At 41.6% G+C, this 13084-nt stretch overlaps 1 protein-coding gene across 1 annotated transcript in view; it reads right to left on the bottom strand.

Moving 5' to 3' along the window:
• The window catches only part of DPYD (dihydropyrimidine dehydrogenase), a 672292-nt gene that overhangs the window by 593506 nt on the left and 65702 nt on the right, over positions 1–13084 (bottom strand). The window contains exon 3 of the mRNA XM_019531048.1: positions 5379–5461. Within this exon, the coding sequence (XP_019386593.1) occupies positions 5379–5461 (83 nt within the window). The remainder of the gene's footprint in view (positions 1–5378; positions 5462–13084) is intronic.

Here is a 13084-nt window from a genome sequence, read left to right as displayed (position 1 = left end):
GGGAGGAGGGGGGGAAGAACCTCATCTTGGACTTGAGTAAGTATTTATAATGCCCCAAAGCATGTTAGGATTTTTTCAGATACATAATCATTCAGGGTCCTGCCACAAAGTGTTTCTACTCCATACAGGATCCTGTGAACAGCAGAAACTAAAGGGATACACTACAGGATCTTCCCTTCCCTACCATACATATTTGTTTCTTTCTGAAATTTACCCATGACTTTATTGTACCTTCCTGCCACAAAGTCTATGTTTACTGCATATTCTTTTAGCTTTTGCCTAACGATTGGTTTTTGATTTCCTCCAGATTTCTAATAAAACTTATTTCTAATAAAATCTGCTTAAAATTGCACTCTCACAGGCAAGAGCCATATAAGCATGGCAGCACTCCTTCCCCTCCTCAGGCCCTTCCACATAGCACTATGTAGAGGCTGCAAGAGGCTTAACAGAGCCAGCTGTGGCAATTCTACTCCAGACAGGAACTCCTATACAGCAGCCAAAGCTAGTTTGGAATCGCCTCTGCATTTTTAGGCTGGCACAAAGCAATTTTATTGGGGATCAGGATTCAGCTTTTTTATAGTGGATCTATAACAAATTGAACCCTATTTAGCAGAGGCTTAATGTTCTTATACACAATCAGACATTATATGTACATCTACACTATTTTTTCTGGCAAGTTACTGTATAAAACACCAGTTGGAATTATATCTATTCAAAACATGTAAACCACTAGTTTTCCCACTTGTAAAACATTGATTCAAAAACTAATTTACTTTTATGGTTTATTTAAGCTTTGCAACTACATTAAAATATGATCATATATCCACAATGGTTTATTTATTAACAAGATTAGCAAAACATTAAAATCATAAAGCAGCACTTCAATTATGTGTACTTAAAATTAAACCAAATTCTCACAACACCAATCCTTATACCCTGAATAATGTTAACTATTAGCAGCTCATTATCTCACTCAAGGTCTAAAATAATATGCAAATTAGAATGAGGGGAAGTTTCTTTGCTATAACATTATTTTTTTAAAGCACTGAAGAGAATATTTTTTTACAGTTTAAAAATATATATATGTATATAATGAGAAACGTGTTTATCATTTCATTCCTAATTCAAATATCAATTGGTTTTCTGGGGGGGGGGAAGGTGGAAAAAAGACGCTCTTTTGAGTATTAGTGTTTGTTTATGCAGAGTACCAAGATACTCTTATCCCAGAAGCATGTTTAAAACTATATTAACTTGAGTGCTTTTTTGAAAGAGAAAGTTAAAATGGAAGGCTAATTCCAAAATGAACCACTAGGGAAAAATTTTCATTGCATCTCTCATCTGACAGACCAATAGCACCATTCTGGGAAATCAGAGCGAATTTGGGCAGACTTCCCACTAAACTTAAGACTTAACTGAGCTCCACATTTCTGCCTAACTATCTAAATCAGGCTGCCTTGTTTTTAATGGCCACACAAATTCAGTGCCTCTATGCATTGTACAAGCCCACTCCCACACGTTTCCCCCACCAAAACATGGAACTTCCCACGTGTTTGAGGGAGAAAGCTGGACCCCTCTCCAACATGCATGCCAAAATAAACTTTTCAGGGACTGATTCAAAGTTCACTGGAGTCAGTGAAACTTCATGGACTTCAAAGTCTTTGGAGCAGACTCTCAAAACGCACTAACATAATTATGAATAACTAACATGGTCTCAGACTTGATTCTTCTCCAGTCAAGTCAATGAAAACTTTACTACTAGCTTCATCAAACATGGGAACCTGCAGATACTCATCTATCCCAAACATAAGAAGATTCTCAAGCACAGAGATGTTTAGTCTCTTAGGCTAAGTACAGACAGTCAAAAAAAACCAAGGCTGAATCGATTCAGTCTTTGCAGGTTAGTCTAAATTGAACAAATAAGCAAGTGAACAGACATTTGTGAGAACAAAATCTTAAGTGTATGCTGCCAATACAGAGGATTGAAGCTGACATGCGCAGCCAGGCCCTGAATGGAAATTTCCACAGTGTGCCCAGCATGTGTCCCCTGGGTGACCTGAGGAACTGTCAATCAGCATGACCTACTTCCTCTACTGACACATGCCCAGTTGACACACAGGGCTTGAAATACACATGCTCAGTTCTCTAAGAGCCCGACATCATTGATCCAGAAAATTCTAACAACTAAGTGCCCTGATTGGCTAAGGGGGCTGCTATAAAACCTTGTGAGACCCCTCCCTCAAGGGGAGAGACTGGGAGAAACAGAGACAGGGAGAGATCGGACCCAGTGAGAGTTTCATTTCGTTGTTCGTTTTCCCGATTGACCAGCCCCAGGACTAGCTAGTGGGCAGCTGCACCTATCCCTCAGGGGGTAGAAAGCAAGGGCTCACTAGTGAACCCCGTGGGCCAACAGACCCCTTTGTCGTTCGTTGCTCATCGTTTTCAATACTGTAACTGAAAAAGCTTCTCTGCCTACGCTCCACAAAGTGTAAGTCAATAAATCTACTTTATTCGAAACCACTATGACTCCCGCGCCACTCAGACTCCACCGCCGCAAATCCCACCTGTTCGTGTTCCAGTCACCACCCCCGGCCCATCGTGACCTTTGGGGTCGCTGTTCCCCGACAACATTCAGTTTTGATCCAGAAATGCAGCCACATGCCTGCAGTGACCCAGGCCAGAAGCTGGAGGGTACTACAGCATGCCTCCCTGCTCAGCTGGAGCAGACAGCTTGGGCCAAAGCTAGCCCGCCAACCCTGCAAGGGGAGGTTTGTGGGGAAGGTGCAAAGCATTCTGGGATGCTGGGAGCTCTGAGTTAACTTGAATTTTGAGGGGATCTGGCATAGAAGCTCAATAAACCAATTTAACCTAAATCAATTGAGTCTGATATTACATCCCTCCAAGCTTATCCTAAACCAGTTTTGTCCATTTTGAAAGTGGTTTATGTGCACTGAACTTCTGTTATGTTACATCTTTGAGCTGGTTTCTGATCATTTATACCAGTTTGTGCGTGATTTCTGTCCCTAGCCTTTCTTGAATATGGTCATCAAAAATAAATGGGGTGAGGCTACACTTCAAGCACAAGATTTTCCCCTCCCCACCATATGTTTTCTGGAACAAAACAGTACACAGAGGAATATAGTTAATGTAGAGCTCTCTGCCTGTGTTGTCATATTGCTAATCTTTCAACTATCTCAGAGATCTGCAATTGTGGGACTTCAGAGCAGTGTGGTACCCTGCACAATAGATATCTTATATTGAGCCACATATACTTTTTATTCACTTGTGCCAACATAACACAGGCTAAAGTCTTCATTTAATCAGTCATTCAAGTGTAAGTAAATAAAAATTATTAATATAAGTTAACAGTCTTTTATTTAACTCCATAACAACACACAAGAGAATTCAGCTGTATGAAAACTGCTTCTACACTGGGAAAGAATAAAAATACTGTGATCTGTGCCACACTTCTCAGTGGAAGAAAATATCCAAAAAATGAAGTTCTTCTGTTGCTACATGAAAGACCTAGATGTACAGAGGAAAGTGAATGACTACATAGGAAGAACAAAACTGATTATGCACTTGACAGCACATTGTGTATAAGGTAAAAAAGAATGAAAAATCAGAGTTAAGCAACTTCTTTCTAAACTTTCAATTACAATAGTGTTGTTACTTGTAACACCAGTAGGTGAAAAATATTCAGACAGGAGTGAATTTGTTGGCAAGTAATAAGAACAGCTTTCAAAACAGCCAGGACTGCATTTCATGTGTGAAACACCCTTACGAACAGTTATTCAAACTAGCATTCACGGTATGCATGAGTATCATGAACACAATTGCAAATAAAATCTTGCTCCCCCAATTTTAAAGGAATTATGAATGCCAATAAATTGTTTTGCTTGCAAGATTTGCAAGCATTTTTTGCTGCATTTTCTCCAAACCGAAAAGTTACTTTCTGACAGACAATTAATGAATGAATTCTTATGACCCTACTTAAATCCCCTAGTAGTCATTTCTCTTTTTTACCCCACTTCCAGTCACCTATAAGTGCAATTTAGACTTTTTTATGCTCACTTGAGGTCATATGGTGACCACTGTCATTTACATTACTCCAAACATAGCCAAAGGAGTTTGCAAAGATACTTTATAAATCATGGTGGGGGGGAGCAATTCTGGCACCTATCGTCTTACTGGGTGCATCTATAAGACATTTATTGCATAATTAGCTCTACAGTAAACATCTCAGCATCTATATGTGTGGCCCTATTATGCCACAAGAAACTAATAAATTACAGGTTAGTACTTGTTAGTACTAGTACTTACACAAGTACTATCCCGTGGCAGAGCTTTTCGTGAACAGCAACACACATGTAGATACTGATCCAGCTCACTGGGTGGGCACAAGAGTGTTTCAGGGTGGGGGCTGCCTGTCATACTGAAGCACCCTTGTGCCCTGGCCAACCCCTCCACAGCACATTGAGCCAGGTTGGAGCAGCTCCAGGCTGGTAGGCTGAGCCCCCCTGTGCCCCCTGCCAGCCAGCCAAAGCTGCTCCAACCTGGTTCTATGTGCTGCAGTCCCAGAAGCACATGTAAGCACAGGCACTTGGGAGCAACAAACTCTGGTGCAATATGCACCACGGTTTATTGGTCCACATTAATATGCACATGTAGATGCACCCATTGTGTAGTACCTTTCTTTAGGACTAGTGTCCATTACTTTAATACAGTTACTCCCGAAGCACAGTGTTAAACAATGTGAGTAAGAGTAAGAGAAAACAACCCAGCTGATGGCTGGTTTAAATTTCTTGTAACACACACATTCAGTATCTTGTAATGACAGATACTGAATGTGCAAAACACAAACAAAACTACAGCATATGAATCCCTGGAAACATTTTTAAAATATATGGTTTACCAAACCAAAAAATCATTTGGTTTTGAAGTACAGTAATATAACTCTATCCAAATCTAACAGAAAAAAAGGCAGCACAGGTCACTTATACATAGAAAAATTAAATCCAAATTAGGAACAAATACAGGCTTGTTTAAGCACCATTGTACAATTTCTTTAACACTTACAAAATTTAGCTGAACAATATTTTCATTCATTCATACAGTTTAGTATAAATATAAAACAAGGCACCCCTTAAGCATTTTAAGTAACAAATTAAACATTTACGTTTTTTACTGTGCAGCGAGGCTTAACATTTATGCAGCTTCAAAACCAAAGTACAGCCTCAAGGGAAGCCTCTCCACTGACAAATTAATACCTTAGAGAATAGAGCTGAATGGTGGCAATGAACTCATTTGTTCCCCCAATAATGAAGAATGACTCTTTCTTTACCACATCTGTGACTGTTGCTATGGTGACCCAGACTTACCTCACTGCTTCTCGAAGTGCTCCTCGCTCACTAAGAGTTGTGTGCTTGATGTCATCAAAATTATTTTCTAGTTTCTCAGTGTTCTGCAATAAATGGAAGAATCTACATTAGACTCTTAAGTAGGATTTTTGCACTACAAATCATCCATACTCACTGTACTGCAAACACAACTATTTTATATTAATTATATATTCACACAAATTATGCATTTGCCTTTAATTGCACAGGCATCATTAAAAATGACATTGTGAACTCTTAACAAAGTAAGCATGAAGCTTATGATATGGTTGTCATGGAAATCCTTTTATCAATGTTCTATGATAGCATATACAGAATGTTTGCCTACTTTTATTTTTGAAGGGAGAATAAACGTTTTCTTCCTTAGCAATAAGTAACACTACAAAACCACCACAAGATACGATGGGCAAATGTATAAATAAGGGTCTACTTAACTTGCAGCAAGACAAAGCAATTTCTGTAGTTTGGTCAGGGCACAAAGAGCTGATTTCAAAGACATTTCCCAGAAGCCCCACACCTCACAGAAAGGAATATGCCATATAATGTAACAGCAAATGCCACAGAAAGTAAATGATATCATATAATTTATCATATTATTGTCCATCTAAATATTAAATTTAAATCTAGTATAAATAAAAATGTATATACAAAATAAATTGTAACTTACATACACATAATTTATTATATGTAGCATTCTACAAAGTTTAGAAATACTAATTAATGTTAACCTTAGAAACATTTTCACTTCACCGACTGGTGGCTTCACTTAGTCTACGTCACTAGTAGACAGTAACTCTCAGTCACATTGTCTTTGTAGAGTATAAAACATTGTGACACACTAAAACAGCGGATTATATAAATAATATGCGGGGCAGGTATTTTTGGTTGATTTCGTGGGAAATCATGGCCAGTATAATATTTCCTCGAGATGGCGGACAATGCCTTTTTTCTCAGTTTCCACAAAAACTGCAAAACTGTAAATCAGGTAGACCCCTATGTATAAGCATGGCAAGTTGAAATACAAAAGGCAGAATTTAAATCAATTCTTTAAAATTCTGTACAACACTTTCACTATTGTCTGAACAAATTAATGATTCCCAATTCCATTCATATCAGAATATTGTAGCAAATATAAAAAGCTGATTTATGAAGATATCACATAAACTGATTTTTATTTTTGCCCAAATTCAGGGGTCCCAGTTTTCTAAAGTTAAAATATCAACAAATGTTCTGAGAATAAAATAAATAGGTTTCTTTCTTAGTCCTTAACTACTACCTTTTTTCTACATACTAATATTAAAGGAAGCAGTAGGCCCTTTTGCCATGCGATTGTAACATTATTTATACCTGCTGAAAGAAAATGTAAAATACCACCAAGTTGGAATCACAATCATCACGTAACTATGTTCACTTCACTGAGGCCTATGTGATTACACAACATACAAAGCACTACACAAGCAGCAACCATTAGACCTTTCTGAGACATCTCATCTCTAGCCCCTACCATTCATTGGTGCAACTCCAGCTCAGTAACACTTACTGCCAAAAGGCATCATTTTTAGGGCTGTGCGAAGCTTCAGGAGCTGATTTGATTCAGAAGAGATTCAGCCAAATTTGGGGACCAAATCTCTGAATCCAAATCAAATCAGGAGACTAATTTAAAGCTCTGAATCGATTCTAAGCATCCGAATCGATTCGGAAAAGCTTCAGAAAAGATTTGGCTGTTTCGGAGACTAAACAGGCAGCTGACACAGCTGCCTCCACCTAGTAAGTCTGTTGGGGTTGGGGGGAAGGAAGGGGCATCGAGGAGGGAGGGATTGGGGCTGGGGCTGAGACAAGGTACCGAGCCGTGACAGGAGAAGGATGCAGGCATGGCTCGCTCCAGGCAGAAGGAGGCAAGCAGCAGCAGGGCATAGCCCCTGCTCCCAGTGCTGCTGCTCCGCCCATATCCTATGCCCTTCTGTGCCAGCTGGCAAGTGGTAGCAGGGCAAAGCCTCCACTCCCAGCACTGATGCAGGTGTGGCAGTGCTGGCAACAGAGGCTATGAACTGCTGCGGCCTGGAGCAAACTGTTGCTACATCGCGTCCTCTCCGCGCTGGCTGAGCAAGCAGCAACAGGGTATAGCCCCCACGGCTCCCCCAACCAGGGCAGGGGCAGGCACAGCCAGAGGAACCACGGGAGAAGCCCTCATGGATGTCCTGCCCAGCCCCATTCCGCGCCCAGCCCAGCCACCCGGTACTTTAAAAAAACAAGAAAAAAGCCACTGGGAAGGCTCCACCTGCCAGCCAGAGACCAACACCACTCAGCCCCAGCAATCCCAGCTCCCATACAACATGCAACATGCTACCCCCCACTGTCACATGCTGCACAGGGGGCTCTATATGAGCCCCCCAACCCTCCCCCTGCTCCTCCAGTCCCCCCACAGCTGCCCTGCCTGGGCTAGTTTCGGCCCTTTAAGAAAAATGGACAAAGTCCCCGAGACTCACTGCTCCTGCAGTGACTTTGGAGGGCTCATGCAGAGCCCCCCATGCAGCATGTTGCAGTGGGGGGCAGTGGGGATCACCCCCCCACACCCAGCAGCACTTGCTGATGCAGGGCTTTTTTTTTTAACAAGTGCTGGGAGCTGGGACAGGTGGAGCAGCCATTGCCAGCGCTGGGAGAGCGGGCAGAGGAATTGGCCTGGCTGACTGGGAGATTCAGAGATTTGGTAGCAGTCAAATCTCTGAATCAGATTCAAACAAATCAATTTGGGACAGTGATTCGAATCACCGAATCGAATCACTGTCCCCCGAATCAGCTGAATCCGAAGCAAATCCTAGCCACTTCATACAGGCCTACTACACAGCAGGATCCAGTCCCGAGGCCCAAAACCACTCCCCTTCACCCCCACCTCACACACTGGGATGTGGCCCCAGGGTACTGGCACCACCCCATCTCAGCCCCCCACACCTGAATTGGGCTGCCCACCCCTGCATGCTGAGATCAGGCACCCAGTCCAGCGCATAGGACCCATGGCTCACCATGGGTCTGACAATCTGGCAATAAGGGAGCAGTGCCACCATTTCTCACTGTCAAATTTCTGGGCCTGTAGGGAGCCCCACAGGCTGGATGACATGGCACCATGGGCCAGATTTAGCCCACAGGCAAGGGGTTGAACACCACTAGTATAAAACAAAAGGAGAAAGACACAGACCTCCAATCACAATGGAATGTAAAAACCAGAATACCAGTTCACAGCCATGAGTTTTTAGGCATTTTCTTTCTATATCAGTGCTCCTCAACTTTTTTAAGCTCAATGCATCCCTTCGAAAATGCCATCTTTTTGTATCACCTGCCTGTCTTTTTCATACACAGATATAATAGACCAATTCTTCTGTTGCAAAGAACAGAGAAAAACGACAGGGTGGAATGTTTTTGATACTATGGATTCCCATTTAAAACCTCTGGGTTTATCTTGTGAATTATGTGTAGGTATTTGCACACATAACAATGTTAATATTGCACAATATTCTACAAGGTTTTTAAAAGGATCTCAGAGCACTGTGGTTGAGAATTATTGATCTACATTGGGGCAGACATTATTTCAGGTGGAGGGCCCCTTAACAAGGTTTGGTGAGCTTTCAAGGGCCGCTGGGGGTAGCACTGCCCCTTGACAGTTGCCTCACCCCCTGGTCACCATCTTGGGATCAGAAGTCCCACCCCTAACCCCTGACTGTTGTCACTGGAAGTCCCTCCCCTTACCCACTGGAAATACTCCTTTTGGGAGAGGAGGGTTGCCATCTTAGAACCAGCAAAAAAAGTCATACACTAAAAGTCAAACACCTACTATGACATATTTTAATTTTATTACAAAAAATATTTTGTCATGATTTGTGTTTGCATACTGTATGTAGAGATGATTGTGTAATAACTCAAAAATACGTTCTTAGTCTTATATATTGAGTCGGGGGTGTGGTTGGGGGGTGCGGAGAGTTGTGTGTGTATGGTGGGGTGCGTAAAGGAGGTGTCTGTGTATGGTGGGGTGGGGGCCTGGGGGAGTTGTAAAGGGGTGTGGCTTTGTGTGGGGGGACATAGAGTTTGTTGAGGGTTGCGTATATGAGGGGGTCATGGGGGCAGTGTGTGGGTGTGTGGCGATGAGGTGTGAAGGAGGGTGGCGGGTGTAGGAATTGTCCCCCCTCCACACTCCACCCATGGTGCACAGCCCTGGCAGGCAGTGGCAGCAGCAGCAGCAGGTAGAGATGCTAAGGGCACAGATGCTGCCGTCCAGTGTAAGGCTCTGGCCTGCAGCGTACATTGCAGTGAGGGCCGCAGCCCCTGCCGAGCTGTCTCTCTTACCAGCACTCCCTGCCATACACGTGCAGCCCCCCCAGCCATGCAACATGGGAGGGAAGCCCCATGCACTGGAGCCGGCTGCCTGCATCACCCGCAGCAGGTGCTGTATGGGTGTGGAAACTGCAAATGCACAGCAGGGAACGCCAATGACAAACAGCCCAATGACTCCTTGCCATGATGCGCAGTGGCAGCATTTTGCCTGACCCTGATCTACATACAGTGGCAGCATTTTGCCTGACCCTGATCTACATAATATTTAGAAAGCATATAATCAAAATCAGCCTTGTCCATGTGTGACTGGGTGAATACATGGAATTCTCAGGCTGCAACAACTTAGGTTATATCCACTAAATCAGTGGTTTTCAAATGGTTTCACGGAACCTCAGAGGTGCCCACATCAGGGGCTCCACAAAAATATTGGGAATAATGGTGGAACGGACTGGGAAGCAGTGTATTGCCATTATCAGACCAGGTCACACGGCTATGCATCAGCTCACACAGCCTGCAGAACCAGGGGTAGGGGCTCCCAGCAGAAGTAGTATGAAAGCATCCATGACTTTAGGAACTTTGAAAACCACTGCACTAAATGGTAAGTATTGTAGCACATAGGCAAAGCAGTAACTACAGGCTGCTTCTCTTCCGTGAATATTTATGGGGCACAAGCCCAAATGATCACTGACTCAAGATTGGATTCCAAAAAGAAGAAGAAAAAAATTCTTGAAGAATCCCTTACTAGCATATAAATACAGAAATTTCAAGTAGGGCCATAGCTTCTGCTAAACTCTTGTCACTGACAAAAGTTATAAGAGACAAGCCATAGCTAAGACAAATCATACATTTAAAGTCCAGAACAGGAGAACAAAGGATAACATTCACTCTGCTGTATATGCTAAGATTACATTAATATCCATAAATATTGTGTGTGGGATAGTTTATTTTGGTCCATTGCACTATGAACATTCTCAGGTGTTCAGTTTTCAGTGATTATTATTAGAGAAAATGGAACCACAAGCAGTGAAAAAAATGTTTTTGGTGGCTTTTTGCCAGGTGATTTCCTCTGGGTATATATAAGGTCTGAAAGTTTAAACTATGATAGAATAATTACGTAACATTTTATTTCTTATCTCTGTTAACAGCTCTATTATGCTGTATGATACCAAACTAAACACCACCTTAAAGAACAGAGCAACCACATAGAGACTCAATTAAAGTCTACTCTAAATTAAATAAAAGGCATTATAAAGTTATGCTACCACTCATAAAACAATACAATTTTAAAATGTATAAGAAGGATTCTAACATAAACCGCTACAAATAAGAGGTGGGATTTCAGTTCCTTTTTGTTTCTTTTGAAATCAGTCACAATGTTGAGAAAGACAGGAAAGAAATCTGAAATATAAATGGCTCATTTAATAGATGTTAGACTTGAACTAAACCAGGCTGTACCAAAAAAAAAAGAACTACCTTGGGAAAAGTCCACAAATGTGGCAAAGGCAGAGCAAGTGCTGGAGCAGGCAGACAGAAAGGGATTAAAGAGGAAAAAGGTGGGGAATGGAGAGGGGGTAGGAGATAGAGATTCATCATCACGTACATGGAGTCTGGTCTCATGGGGCAGAACTGAGGGACCACATTCCAGACTCAGGGGAACCTAGGGACCTGGCAGAGCAAAGGGGTACCAGCACAGTGCAGCAAAGGATGGAGGTGGGGCATCCGCAGCAGGATGGCCCATATACAGCCCTGTCCTAAACAATATTTGCACCCACCTTAGCATGTTCTGGGTGCTACATTTTAAGTAAAACTTCCAGAAGCAAGTTCTACTGCACACAAGCTTCATAATGCAGGTCCATCTCTAACAGGCTAAGCAAAGCCAATAACTGCAACACACCTTCCAACTCATGAAGAAAAATCAGAATTTCCCAACTCAGTCCCTAATTTTTAATAAGGATTGAAATTATGACATAGTTCACAAAGCTTCAGTAATTTTTAAATGTTATTTAAACTTCCTGGTTGTAACATCAGTCAGGATTTTTTTTCTAAAAGGTCTTTTTAACCTTTCATCAGTCTAGCTCTTTCAAAAGGTTTTTTGTCCTTCACAGAAGGGTTCTCTTTTCTCTGTTTTATTGATTACAAACGTAATTCTTCATTCAGGCTCCTAAGCACAAGCAGAATGCTGAAACATCTATCTTAACTCAAAGCAAAAACACACTGTTGCTCTGCCCAGAATCCCCATGCTGTCCCCCTAAGTCACAGCAGACACTGCTGACTATCCTCTATCAAGAAGAGCTCATAAGTTTGAGTTTTTGACACGATCATTATCCCGTAACCCAAGCTAAACCTTCCTGCAAGCCACTACTGATCAAGAAAACGATCCACGTCTATGGAAATCAGTTCCAAATCTCTCATTGACTCAAATGAAATCAGGATTGTGCTCTAAGCCATTTCCTGCTAGTTTAACTGTATTCTGAAATACTTAACATAAGAATTTCAAAGATATCAGTATTACAGATAAGGTCTTATAAACATTTATAGGTGGTTGAAGTGGAAAAAAAAACTTTTGATCTGACAACAGCTGTAAGACCTATTCTAAAGCAGCCTGTATCACTGAAGTTGAGTAGATATCTTATCCTACTTGACATACTGCCAAATCACAATCTTTTCTTAAAGTACTCTTTTGAGAAGAAAATCTTTAGGTAGAATATTGCTATTCAGTGGGACTGCTGAATTTGGTTTTAATTGGTATAGCATGATTTTAGGAAATTCATTAAAAGCTCAAGTTTTCTCCAAGTATTTGTGAAAGCAAAGCCTATAATATTTACTGAGGGAAACTTGTGATCAGAAACACTGTCAGAGCAAGGACTATAAGGAATTCATAGTACATCTTACTTCAAAAAAATGAGAAGGTCTCACCTACAGGACATACGTTACTGCCTATGCCACAGCACTTGAAGTCACCTTTTGGCTAACATGCACAGTGCACCTTTACCTCTAAGGGTAATTTACTACTGGATCAACTGATGAAGGGTCATAATGGATTCCACTTCCTTGGAAATTTTTTAATCAAGATTAGACATTTTTCTAAATGGCACGTTCTAGCTCAAACAGGAATTACAGTAATTCAGGGAAATTACAATGAGAATATGTAATCTTAAGAAAAATATTCCTCTAAGCATACATATATGGATCTTTGGGGTGCTGAAACATCTTGGCCCAGACCCTCAGAGAGATTTAGGTATGTAAATTCGTTTATTTAGGAGTTAGGCACCTAATTAACTCTGAGGACCAGAGTCATTGTGTTTGGATTCCTGGAGGTTCCTGTAAAGATCCTTAACCCCTTCGAAAAAAAAATCAAGCAACAG

The sequence above is a fragment of the Crocodylus porosus genome, unplaced genomic scaffold (genome assembly GCF_001723895.1).
Source record: "Crocodylus porosus isolate Cpor-Errol unplaced genomic scaffold, CroPor_comp1, whole genome shotgun sequence".
Classification (NCBI taxonomy): Eukaryota; Metazoa; Chordata; order Crocodylia; family Crocodylidae; genus Crocodylus; species Crocodylus porosus.
Note: the sequence above shows the minus strand (reverse complement) of the source record. Positions and strands in the feature narration are given on the sequence as shown.